Genomic DNA, 12,777 nt, shown 5'->3' on the forward strand with positions numbered 1-12,777 from the left:
CTGTTGGAGAGCAGGATCTCTAGGGATCAGATCAACATGTAGTGTGAGGAATGCTAGGTTGGTCTTGAATATTAACACTTTACAGTTGATTTTTATATGAAAGCCAGCTCTTATCAGGACTCCTCTTGGAGAGAAAAACTGGCTGAGACAACTTGAAATGGGATGGTGTAACCTCAGACAATTGCTCCACAACGTCTCCACAGGTATCTATGTGCAGGACTGCAAACTTGCCCAAGATGTCAGGGTTGTCTTCTGCATGAAAAGAAAAGTGCATTTTTCTATGGACATACTATTAAACAAAGGTATTACATATTTTTGTTGTAATTATATGATTGCTTGCCTGTGCAGATCCAGTGTGGCAGATAAGCTTCATCTAATATTCCAGCAATGAAAGTAACGTCAAGAAGGGGACCTCCAGGAATGAACTGCATAGCTTCCATTCTCTCCATCTGTTCCTCCCAAGAGCCAAACTGGTACTTCAAGCTGACTTTGTCCCTACAAACCCAGCGCAGTCCAGAGACACCACACTTAAAGTGACCTGCATCAGACTGTAGGCTAATCTATTTAAGGGGAAATATTGTAAGAGTGGTGCACCTTTGCACTGAAATATTGTTAGAGAAAAACTAAATTATTATTTTAGGAAAATTTGAATGCTGAGTATTGTTACAATGCATTGGAATTAATAGAAAAAGATCTTTGGTTTTCTTCGGGAAATTGGTTTGCCGTGACACAGTATTTGAAGACATTTTTCACCTGTAAATTAGAGTATCCTCTTCATCCAAACAGATCCCTTCAGGTTCAAGTTTAATCCAGTGATCCTCAGGTACTTTACCTGTGGTCGGTATTTGAAATATGTTAAAGTAGGATTTACTGTAGATTCACTATAACCTATATTAAGAATTGAAAGTATTTTTAGTCTTCCAATACATTTTTAAAAACAAGTAACAAGTAATTAACTTGGCTCTGTGCTAATGTTTGATTAAAAAAACTTCAAATATTCATGTTTTAAATATTACATTTTTAATGTAATCATCTTTCCAGAAGTCTTAAAAGAGGATTTGATGAGACAAAACAACTACCCAATCCAGAGGTCAATGAAGATGCTTTACAAAGCTTTACTCACATTTTTTGACAACCTTTCGAAATCCACCGGCACTTTGTACATCAGCACTCGCTGATAGCCCATCAAATCTGAAATGGTATAGGACATTTTTAACAGATAACTTCAATTGGTCCTTGGCTTCAGAAAACATACATTTTGTTGAATAAGTCACTATCTTTTATATATACATTAGCCTCACAGATCAAAGCAGGGATGGCAGTGCAATACATTTGAACAAAAATCGTTCAAAGGAATGTTTTAGACTGCAATCTGCACAAAAACCCTAAAGAGAAAGCTAGTGAGTTAACATTGTTGATTCAAAAATGTTCTATATTTTGTCCTATTTTATTGTTCTTTACTTTCTTATCAACATTTTTGTTTAAATATCTTATTGGCAATGAAAGCCCTACCTTGGACCCTGGTTATGTATTAATGGTATGCATTTCTCAACAATGTTGAAAAAGATGTCTTTGTCTTCATCAGATATTACATAACCATCCAAGAGCGCCATCATCTTCTCCTCCGAGGTCGGGAGGGCGCAGATTTTATCATAACTTTCCTGATGAATAACCCCCTTGGTAAACAGCTCATCCAAAACTGATTTCACATCGCTCACAAGATGGATCCGCTGTTCTCTTCGTGTAACCACAACGTGCTTCTCTAAAAGGAAAACCAAAGGAAAAAATATTCTTTGTAATTTAATTGTTTCTAAAATAAAAGTATATTTGAGGAACATTTTCCACATATTACGTTAAGATTTGCATTTTCATTGCTTGATGTGTATCACATTCAAGCACTTTACAATGGACCCAAAGAAGAGGTAAAATATACAATACAAACGTTACTCACGCACGACATGAGGGATGGAACGAGACAAAGGTTGAGGTTGATGTACGTTTCCAGTGATACCTTTGAAAGGACAGAGTTAATATCTTGAAACGTTATTATTCTTATATACATTGCCAGATATTCGAGAATTATTGTTTTGCATTTTAACAATAATTTGCCTTCTTTTACAGTTATTTAACATTTGTGTTAATTCCATTAGCAGGTAGCAGGAGTCTGTACTGTCTCATTTTACAATCATTTCCCCAGAATTGGATAAACTACAGCTTCAAGCTCAAAAGCTCAACATTTCAAATCTGTCAATACTATTTTGGAACAGAAAAACTACATCTATACAGTTATGTTTATCATAAAGGAACAATAGTACAATTAATTATCAAGAATAATTCAACAACACTAACAGGAAAATAGTACTTACGGCTTCTGATTCTTGTTTTGATCCAGGACATACAGTATGTCGGCTCCAGGTTGTAGGTTGGCCCTCATTTTCATAACTTTCTCCCCGTTACATCGGAAAGGCCAAAACTTAGACCACTTGGATTAGGACTTGTTTTTGTTGTTCTGTTTTGGTATGTATGCATGTAATGTCTTTGAGCACTAAAGAAAAGAGCTATATAAATATGAATTATTATTATTATTATTATTATTATTATCATTATCATTTTTATGTCTGCCAAAACAGGAAAACACAATTTTTTTTTGCATATTAGCAAAAACTGCATTATACACTGCCCGGCCAAAAACAAGCCTGTGGGGGCAGTGCTATGATCTGGGGTGGCTGCAGCTGGTCTGGTCTAGGTTCAGCAACATTATGTGCCCAAAGAATGAGGTCAGCTGACTACCTGAATATACTGAAGGACCAGGTTATTCCATCAATGGAGTTTTTCTTCCCTGATGGCATGGGCATGTTCCAAGATGACAATGCCAGGATCCACCGGGCCCAAATTGTGAAAGAGTGGTTCAGGGAGCATGAGACATCATTTTCACACATGGATTGGCCACCACAGAGTCCAGAGCTGAAGCCGATAGAGAATCTTTGGGATGTGCTGGAGAAGACTTTGCGCAGTGGTCCAAATCTCCCGTCATCAATACAAGATCTTGGCGAAAAATTAATGCAACACAGAAATAAATGTTGTGACATTGCAGAAGCTTGTGGAAACGATGCCACAGCGAATACATGCCGTAATCAAAGCTAAAGGCGGTCCAATGAATATTAGAGTGTGTGACCTTTTTTCTGGCCGGGCAGTGTACATACATATTAAGAAAACTAAAGAAGTGAAGATGCAAGGGCATATAATGCAAAGCCAAAAAGGCTTTGAAAGAATACAAAAATAAATGTTGATGGTAACGTTGAGTAAGATGTGTTTTCATATATTCTGGGGTTTAAAGGTATATATTCAAACATAATATGCTGTCAAGGGGGGCTTGAATATATACCTTGTTTTAGTCTGCACTGTCAAATTTTTCCAAGAATTGGATAATCCAAAGCTTCTAGCACGAAGATTAACATTTACAATCAGTCAATACTATTTTGGAATAAAAAAAATACATCTACAGTTATGTTTAACTTAAAAAAAAACAACAGTGCAATTAATTATCTACAATAATTCAACAACAAAAGCAAGAAAGAAGTACTCAGTGCCGGGCATTAAGTAGGACTACATTATGTTCGTCCATGGCTGAAATAACAAAACATGGGTTAATACTTGATATACAGTAAATTGCTACTTTGTTACCATTAATTAGTAGTAGTTAGTTTTAGTCTGTAGTTAGTCAATAATCTGCGTTGCCTTATCGGTCAGTACTCAATCAATTTTCACAACAAGATTCCTTGCAGTCTTTGTCGGGGAAACAACAGAGGTGCTGATGTTGATCGAAAGGTCAAAGATGGGAGAGTCTTTACCAGGGATGAAGAGCATTTGACAGAGGGTGAGCATGCGCTGACATTTTTTCTGTTGACCGTTTGGTCCCACTAAGTTATTGTGAGTTTAATTTTGTTTATTAAAAATCATCAACCATCCAAACTTCAGTATGGACTTTCTCGTTGTAAACAGGTCACTGCATGTTTACAAGGAGAAAAATCAACAAGAAAGTCAAGGGTTTGTTCAACAAAAAAAGCTACATCTATAAAAATTCTACGAGTCTCTTAAAACAAAGCAAAAATGATTCACAACGCCGAAGTGTGATTGGTGCGTACAGTCCATGTGCCCCACTGACTGTAAAAATAGGGAAAACACTGCATTACATTAAAACATTTGTATAACTCTGTAAAAGCATTTTCAAAAGTAGAGTCAAGGATAAAATGTGGAGTAAGATGTGTGTTCATATACTGTTGGGCTTCTTAAAAAACGATGTATTAAACCGGGACTTGACTTTAGTAAAATTGCTCTTTTATATATGGAATGTGTCAAACACAAAACATGTTAAAGATGGATAGGTTCAACAACTAAAGCAATAATATCAGTCCAAACATGTAACAGGTACTTACAACATTCAAACCTCAACAGAATTGCAAATAAATTTCGCTACAATAATTTTGCACTCTGACGATCAATGATTAATGCCCAAAACTGCCTTGATTTACAGTTATTTCATTTTCTTCATTTGACATTGTGTGCCACTTAAATTACAAGCTGGTTTTAGTCTGCACTTTCTTATTTGACAATAATATTACATATTATAGAAGTTCCAAAATAAATGACGAATAATTATTAAACCTTGTCAATTAAACTTCGGATGGGTGATCTAATAAATGAGAGGAACACTAACGTCACTTCCTGGCGAAATTAGGGCCCTGACCACTTTCTGGGGAAAACAACAGATTCTTTTTCGGTAGTCAAACAATCAAAAAACGGCGCCGTTTTTAATCTACAGAGGTCGATGATCTGCGTCGATTTATAGTTTAATTTAAATTAATAGGGAACCTATTTATCTAATAACTGTCATTTATAAGAGTAGGCTATGACAAACTTGATGAAAAAGCATGTGTTCACTTTGGCAAACTAAATTCCTAAAGCAACACATGAAAACACTCCGAACATTATGTCAAAGTGTGTCAACATACATTATGAGCAGAGAGAGATTTGCCTTTCTATTATCATTCATATTGTATTCATAATACTTCTATTATTGACCATTCATAAGAGGTAGTTACATAATTGAATATACTGCGTTCAGGGCTAAAAAGGGAAGCAACAGTGTCTTCTCCTTCCTCAAAAAGAGGAAAAACTCAAATGTGATCGCTCGAAAGTGAAAGTGTGATTGTTTATCTTGAATTCATGGATTAAATATCCTGCAACCTTTTGTTTCCAAACGTTCAGCCTCGGCGTTGCAGCCAATCACCCTCAGTATACTTGCAGCCTGTGACAAAGCACCCTCGGTGTAAATGGAAACCATGAAGTCGGTGATCTCTGTGATGTTGGTGGTGTCTAACGTCATGTTTCTCGTCGCGTCGCTCCAATTTGGGCTTCTGCTGCATTGTGAGCGCTGCGCCAGCTGTGTGCAGACCAATCTTAAACTACTCGGGCTCAGCTGCACCGGCGTGTCTTTCAAAGCATCGGAGGACATTTCTTTACAAATAGAGACGTGTTTTTCGCCCTGATAATTTCAAACAGGAAGACCTTTTGGTGCCTTCACATTCTGTAGGAAATATAACAATCATTCCAGTCTTATCCATCCCAGTGTTACACAACATGTCTGATTTTGTGTAGCACATATTTTGTAACTTCCAGCTATGGAGGCTTATAACGTTTTATTTTGGACATGTATTTTGTTGTGCCTAATTGATCATTTTAAAAGCCATTACATTCAAAGCCTTTCTAAAGAAAAATGAACTGCACCGCGATAGTAACGATGCATTGAGTTTTTACAGAATAGGCTACTTTGCTGTGTGGTCTGTATGCTTAAAATGAAACTACATCCTGCAACTGGTGAGACATGGCTCCATTCAAAGGTAACATACATAAAAAAACAAAGCATAGTAAGGAAAATACTACCTGTTTTCCCCAGTTTGCAGTTATGCTAAAGTACCCGTCTGCTGGCTCCAGAGGCCAATTTACTTTATAAAATTAATTTAGTGCTATCAGTCTTCTCATTTAGTTTAGACCATTTGTATTTGCAAAAATGTGGAACTATTCATAAGATGTTCCGCTTTGTGTCTGTCTGTTTTCTCTCTTTGGCTCTCCACAAATATTTACTCTGTGCTAAACCTGTTCTAGATTAACTGCCATAATTTATATTTATTCTCTCACTAAGGGAATATTTTTATGTGTAAATTATATTTCTGATAAAAGATGGTATAGTTTCCAATGACAATGGTTTTCATCTTGCAGATAAAACTTGTGTATAAGGTTTAAGAGTGAATGTGTTTTATAATCCTGCTTAGTTTGTGTGTCATTGAAAACAATGTATGGTTTATTTCATGGAGTTGAATGTCTTATGTTACATTTTGCAGCATGCCTTTGATCAAGACTCACACACATAAATAAATAAATAAATAAAATAAGTATTCTGAATGCAGGCTATAATTAGCAGAATATCTTACTCTTCAACAAGGGCAAAGCATTTTCACATACACATGTTCAATTTCTTTTTCAGCTGAAAGAGAATTGGATCTCCTGAAAGTAACATTTCAGGCAAAACAAGTCATTGAAATACATTTGATCAGCTCTAAACATCATTTTTCATTTTTATATTTGACGTTGTAGTGACTAACAATGAATCGATTAATAATGAAAAGGAATAGTCAGAGGAGAATAAAAAAGAATCACTATTTTCATGCAGATCTGTGTTATACTGACAAATAACTATGTAACTCACTTCAATTTATACAGACAAATTCTCATATACAGTGGGGCAAAAAAGTATTTAGTCAGCCACCAATTGTGCAAGTTCTCCCATTTAAAAAGATGAGAGAGGCCTGTAATTTTTATCATAGGTATACCTCAACTATGAGAGACAGAATGAGAAAAAGAAATCCAGAAAATCACATTGTCTGATTTTTAAAGAATTTATTTCAAATTATTGTGGAAAATAAGTATTTGGTCAATAACAAAAGTTCATCTCAATACTTTGTTACATACCCTTTGTTGGCAATGACAGAGGTCAAACGTTTTCTGTAAGTCTTCACAAGGTTTCCACACTGTTGCTGGTATTTTGGCCCATTCCTCCATGCAGATCTCCTCTAAAGCAGTGATGTTTTGGGGCTGTCGCTGGGAAACACAGACTTTCAACTCCCTCCAAAGATTTTCTATGGGGTTGAGATCTGGAGACTGGCTAGGCCACTCCAGGACCTTGAAATGCTTCTTACGAAGCCACTCCTTCGTTGCCCTGGCGGTGTGTTTGGGATCATTATCATGCTGAAAGACCCAGCCACGCTTCATCTTCAGTGCCCTTGCTGATGGAAGGAGGTTTTCACTCAAAATCTCACGATACATGGCCCCATTCATTCTTTCCTTTACACGGATCAGTCGTCCTGGTCCCTTTGCAGAAAAACAGCCCCAAAGCATGATGTTTCCACCCCCATGCTTCACAGTAGGTATGGTGTTCTTTGGATGCAACTCTGCATTCTTTCTCCTCCAAACACGACGAGTTGAGTTTTTACCAAAAAGTTCTATTTTGGTTTCATCTGACCATATGACATTCTCCCAATCCTCTTCTGGATCATCCAAATGCCCTCTAGCAAACTTCCGACGGGCCTGGACATGTACTGGCTTAAGCAGGGGGACACGTCTGGAACTGCAGGATTTAAGTCCCTGGCGGCGTAGTGTGTTACTGATGGTAGCCTCTGTTACTTTGGTCCCAGCTCTCTGCAGGACATTCACTAGGTCCCCCGTGTGGTTCTGGGATTTTTGCTCACCGTTCTTGTGATCATTTTGACCCCACGGGGTGAGATCTTGTGTGGAGCCCCAGATCGAGGGAGATTAGCAGTGGTCTTGTATGTCTTCCATTTTCTAATGATTGCTCCCACAGTTGATTTCTTCACACCAAGCTGCTTACCTATTGCAGATTCAGTTTTCCCAGCCTGGTGCAGGTCTACAATTTTGTCTCTGGTCTCCTTTGACAGCTCTTTGGTCTTGGCCATAGTGGAGTTTGGAGTATGACTGTTTGAGGTTGTGGACAGGTGTCTTTTATACTGATAACGAGTTCAAAAAGGTGCCATTAATACAGGTAACGAGTGGAGGACAGAGGAGCCTCTTAAAGAAGAAGTTACAGGTCTGTGAGAGCCAGAAATCTTGCTTGTTTGTAGGTGACTAAATACTTATTTTACCGAGGAATTTACCAATTAATTCTTTAAAAATCCTACAATGTGATTTCCTGGATTTTCTTTTCTCATTCTGTCTCTCATAGTTGAGGTATACCTATGATGAAAATTACAGGCCTCTCTCATCTTTTTAAATGGGAGAACTTGCACAATTGGTGGCTGACTAAATACTTTTTTGCCCCACTGTATAGTTGTTAAACTTTGCTGATCCTCAAGTAAAGAAACCAGAACCATACATACACAAGGATGTTAATAACCAGTTTTGTTCCGAGCATTTTACTGCACCATACATGCTCAAACTTGCAAAGTTATGGATAAACCGAGAACCTGAGGTAGAAACACTAAACTTTTCCTAAACTTTTCATGCACACTTGTGGGGATGACGCATGATGAAGTATACGAGTAGATGAATAGGTGGGTATTGCAACACTTCACAAATAGAGTGTATCCGTAACAGGCCACTCCTTTTGTCTCATAAACTCCCTCCTCACTTCGTGTCTTTTCTTTCACCATCATGGCTTTCGCTGGGATATATGAGTCAGAGAATCAAGAAAACTATGAGGAGTTTCTAGAAGCCCTTGGTATGAGATTGTCTTTCATGATACATCATTCAGAAATGGATTTATGGTAATTATTTTTATCTTCGGCATTTGGAATTTCACTTGCTCTCTCACAGGGCTTCTCAGTGCCAAGACAGACCACAATGTGGTAACAGAGGTGCTTCAGGATGGGAACGACTTCACTTGGACACAAAGCATTCCCAACTGGGCCTGGTCCAATAAGTTCACCATCGGTCAGGAATGTGAGCTGGTGACAATGAAGGGGGACAAATTCAAGGTGAGTTATTAACTCAGTCAGTACAGAAAATGATCCTTTAACTGCATGTGTGCCACATATTCACACCTTGACGTGGAACTTTCATGTGAGCGAGCTCATTGGACATTTTTCTCTGTGCCCTGTAGGCAACTGTCATTTTGGAGGGTGGAAAGATTTCAGCTCAGTTTCCTCAGTACCAATTTACAGCAGAGATCATCGACGATAAACTGGTTATGGTAAGAGCAGTCACCACTTGACCTGTGTTCAAGCAATTAAAGCCTGCACCTTAATACTTATTGATCCAAATTCAGTCAGATTCTCTTATAACAAAACGCATAGAAATTGTTATATTGTCATCACAAACCATCTCTATGTTTTGCTCATGTCCTACAGAATTGCATAACTTCAGGAGAGAAGGGCGTGACTTTCAAAAGAATTAGCAAGAGGATGTAATACTGCGAGATTCAACATGCTTCAAGAGAAAAGATGCTCCCTCCGTGACAAAAGACACACCTTGAAAATGCTTGAATTATTGAAGCAGAAAGAATAAAGTAACCATCTGCGGCGAGGAGCAAGTGGGCCATCTTCTGACTTCACCAAACGTAGTTTGGTTGTGTTCCTTTCATACATCTATGAAGAAATTGGTAAATATACTGTATTTCTACCAGGGTCCATGTTTGATCCAATAAAATTAAACTCAAATCAAGCATTCTTTCCAAGCAATAATTGTATTTTATTTCACTTGGTTTACACCATGGATGTTGTTGTAATGAACTATGACATACCGATGATATACACATATTGTATTGAACAAAAATACAAGCTAAATCAAGATATGTGTATAAGCCTGTCATTGGCATTAGTGTTATCTGAAGTTTGAATCCATGGAAACAAACAATATTTAAATGTGATGAAGATACACCCAGCTAATGTGTGCTGGTGTTACATGGGTCATCCTCATTTGTTCTAATCTGAAATGAGCAAAAAAGAAAGTTTGCTAAAGTTACTAATGTCATGTTTAAGTACCATTAGGGGGAAACAGTGCTTGAATTTTAAAAGACAATAGTTTAAAAAATACAGTATTCCTGGTTCTATAAATAACTTCAAAATTCATATATTATTCCTATTTATGTATTCACCAAGTATGGTTTCCTTGTTTCAACTGCACATTTATATTTTGCTTGCAAATGCGTATTTCTTTAATTGAGGGAGTTATTTGCTGGAGATGTCAGTGCTTTGTCTGCATTACTGACCAAACAAATTAACCGCTGCAGTTTCAGGAGCTTAGCAGGTTGGCCCCCGCTCGGCTCAGGTGGTCCCTTATATTTCAATAGATATATTTGATTAGTGTGAAATGTGCCTCAGGAGGTGTTTGGTTTCAGGGACACAATATCCTAAACACCTGTGCACACTAACACGATGAAAGAAACAACTGAGTTTATTGAGACACAGGTGTTCATTTAATTTTTTCTATATATTTTTGAGTTGTTGGACTGAATTGCAAACATTGTTGTGTAATGTAAGGTATCCATTATTTTAGGGCGATCGATTTCAAATGAAACACATCCTAGTTCCAGACACTCTTAATCATCGCATCTCAGATTTTCTTCAGTGTCAGCGATTGTGATTGTAATGAAGACACTTTATTTTATTAAGAATACTGTCAACAGACCAGAAATGGAAGTTCAGCCTGATAATTAAACATGAACGATCAGCTGAGAAACCCACGATCATGGCAATGTAAACAAAATACTTAAAGTAAAATGTTGACTGATTTTGCAACAATGTCAATATTTTTGCTCTGCTTTCAATTTTACATTTAAAATTACAAGTACATCCTAGCTTACTGTTATTACTTCCCCTTCCTTTCACAATGAAAGTTTTGATCTGGACAATCTGGGAGAAAGGTGCTCAGAGAACAACATACTACAAAAAGTTGGCAAAAAAAGGAGCTGATTTTTGATTGTTAACAAAACAGACCCAGACGCCCCTTGTCTTCACTAATGGAGGCCCAGAACAGAAGGGCTCTGAGATCATCACTGATACCAAGTTTTATGAAGCCTCCATGATATCATGAGGAGGGGATGCTTGAGAACAGCCCAAAGGGTATAAAAGAACAATACAGTCCAGCCACAGCCTTCTCCAGCCCCAGACTATAAAGCTGCTTAGTTTGCATCGTTTTAATTATGTAGCAAAATGGTATTACAACTGCAACCATGTTTTATACAAGGAAAAAAAATCACCTTGAGCTTTATGACAAGGCCAGTCTTTCAGTAAATAACCAAAGTGCAGAAGTCCTCTGAGTTTCACTACATGAATAACAGTGCAGAATACTTCTATTCTTAAAATCTTTCTTTTAATTTAACAAACAGCACTGGATCTAAATTGTGGGCAGGGATGCTATAAATAAACTTCTTCTCTGACATGCATTAGGAGAGAGAATTTTTCACCTAGAACAAGAACACCTCAACAAGGAAACCTTCAGCTGCCATGAACATAAAGCTGCTGGTACTGAATTGAAATAATGAACAAATGAATGCAAATACAATCAAATGTTGGAGTCCTTTCCAAAGGGCTGTTGTTTTTTACTCATAGGAAGAGCTGAAACAAACTGCACTTTCCCATTGTCACCACCATGAGGCACCCTCATACCTTAATGAAACATCAGAGGGAGTTTGCCTCCAGAATTATTCTCATTTTATTTTTCAGCACTTTACGAAAATGGTGTGTATGGTACATTCACTTTGGAACGAGGTAATTTGTGTTGATGGTGTTAGAAAACAATTGCTTTTTCTGTTCTACCAGAATTTGAGGTACAAATCCAAAGCTTGTTCAGCATGAGTAGTTTGCTTCTTTTAATGGAGAAATGAGGGAGCATAGTGGAAAAGTGAATGAGGATATGTCTACATTGGTTCACTTTTGCTGTGTGAAAACAGAAACACATTGGTCCCTCTATAACAGATACGTTTAGTTGACATACACCCCCTTGACCTGATGATTTCACCATGAAAAATAAAAAAGGAGAACCTTCTCATCAAAAAATCTCTGGCATTTGCAGCTGGTGTAAGGCAAAAATATATCATACTTATGGTATCATATCACCGGTTCTTGTCATGGAGCTTTTAATGATTTCGACATCATACATAAAGAGGAAGGAAGGTAGCTCTTTCTGGTAACATGTACTTATGTGGCATGAAATCAAATTTTAATGTAACGACTAAAAGTTTTCAAAGCTGAAGTTCAGTGGTCCGCTTATACTTTAAGAAACATCATCAAAACAATATTTTAAAACCAATAAAAACAAATTACCCTTCAAATAGTATAATGATGGCTTTCTCTTCATGGAGTTCGACCCAGATTAAAGAGCGTAAATGCTGATTTTAATTAATGGAACTCATTGGATGATCATTTCCATAATAACAACTTCTCTTGCACATTTTTTAAATACCTGAAAAACATATTGTTTTTCATTAATAAATACATGTGTGTGCACCATAAGGTATCGCCACCCCTACAGTATATCTATTGGTCTATTTAGACTCGTATACATGCCTATTAAGTATGCTAACTTTACAGTTAAATTAAGCATCACAGACAAATGTAATTTAGATAGTAGAAGTCAATTATTTTAAAAATGTGGCTGTGTTAACCTGCTGGACTTGTTTGTTCATTTCATTTAACAACTTAATTTTTCTGCATTGGCATGTACTAACAATCTGTGATTTACTCATCAAAAAGGAAGCCACTAGCT

The 12,777-nt window shown here is 37.1% G+C and overlaps 2 protein-coding genes across 2 annotated transcripts; one reads left to right on the forward strand and one right to left on the reverse strand.

The window, feature by feature from the left end:
- LOC134860140 (uncharacterized) lies at positions 1 to 5,807 on the reverse strand. The gene is made up of 9 exons (XM_063876982.1): positions 5,248 to 5,807; positions 2,918 to 3,045; positions 2,676 to 2,742; positions 1,952 to 2,011; positions 1,513 to 1,762; positions 1,124 to 1,191; positions 754 to 832; positions 341 to 495; positions 1 to 252 (listed from the first exon to the last, which is right to left on the reverse strand). The coding sequence occupies exons 1-9, from the start codon at positions 5,513 to 5,515 to the stop codon at positions 80 to 82; spliced, it is 1,248 nt and encodes a 415-aa protein (XP_063733052.1). The 5' UTR covers positions 5,516 to 5,807; the 3' UTR covers positions 1 to 79.
- A 2,786-nt stretch (positions 5,808 to 8,593) lies between these two features.
- On the forward strand, positions 8,594 to 9,732 carry LOC134860325 (gastrotropin-like). The gene is made up of 4 exons (XM_063877275.1): positions 8,594 to 8,791; positions 8,887 to 9,047; positions 9,173 to 9,262; positions 9,420 to 9,732. The coding sequence occupies exons 1-4, from the start codon at positions 8,725 to 8,727 to the stop codon at positions 9,477 to 9,479; spliced, it is 378 nt and encodes a 125-aa protein (XP_063733345.1). The 5' UTR covers positions 8,594 to 8,724; the 3' UTR covers positions 9,480 to 9,732.
- The last annotated feature ends 3,045 nt before the right edge of the window (positions 9,733 to 12,777 follow it).

Source organism: Eleginops maclovinus, chromosome 23 (genome assembly GCF_036324505.1).
Source record: "Eleginops maclovinus isolate JMC-PN-2008 ecotype Puerto Natales chromosome 23, JC_Emac_rtc_rv5, whole genome shotgun sequence".
NCBI classification, from domain to species: domain Eukaryota; kingdom Metazoa; phylum Chordata; class Actinopteri; order Perciformes; family Eleginopidae; genus Eleginops; species Eleginops maclovinus.

What these genes read in the sequence shown, in the direction of transcription:
- LOC134860140 (XM_063876982.1), bottom strand. Translation starts at nt 5,515, where the DNA reads ATGTCCTCCGATGCTTTGAAAGACACGCCGGTGCAGCTGAGCCCGAGT. An exon ending in TTCCATCCCTCATGTCGTGC is followed by an intron (nt 1,763 to 1,951) that starts GTGAGTAACGTT and finishes TTTTCCTTTTAG; the next exon opens with AGAAGCACGTTGTGGTTACA. An exon ending in TCGAAAGGTTGTCAAAAAAT is followed by an intron (nt 833 to 1,123) that starts GTGAGTAAAGCT and finishes TACCGACCACAG; the next exon opens with GTAAAGTACCTGAGGATCAC.
- LOC134860325 (XM_063877275.1), top strand. Translation starts at nt 8,725, where the DNA reads ATGGCTTTCGCTGGGATATATGAGTCAGAGAATCAAGAAAACTATGAG. An exon ending in GGAGTTTCTAGAAGCCCTTG is followed by an intron (nt 8,792 to 8,886) that starts GTATGAGATTGT and finishes GCTCTCTCACAG; the next exon opens with GGCTTCTCAGTGCCAAGACA. An exon ending in TGAAGGGGGACAAATTCAAG is followed by an intron (nt 9,048 to 9,172) that starts GTGAGTTATTAA and finishes TGTGCCCTGTAG; the next exon opens with GCAACTGTCATTTTGGAGGG.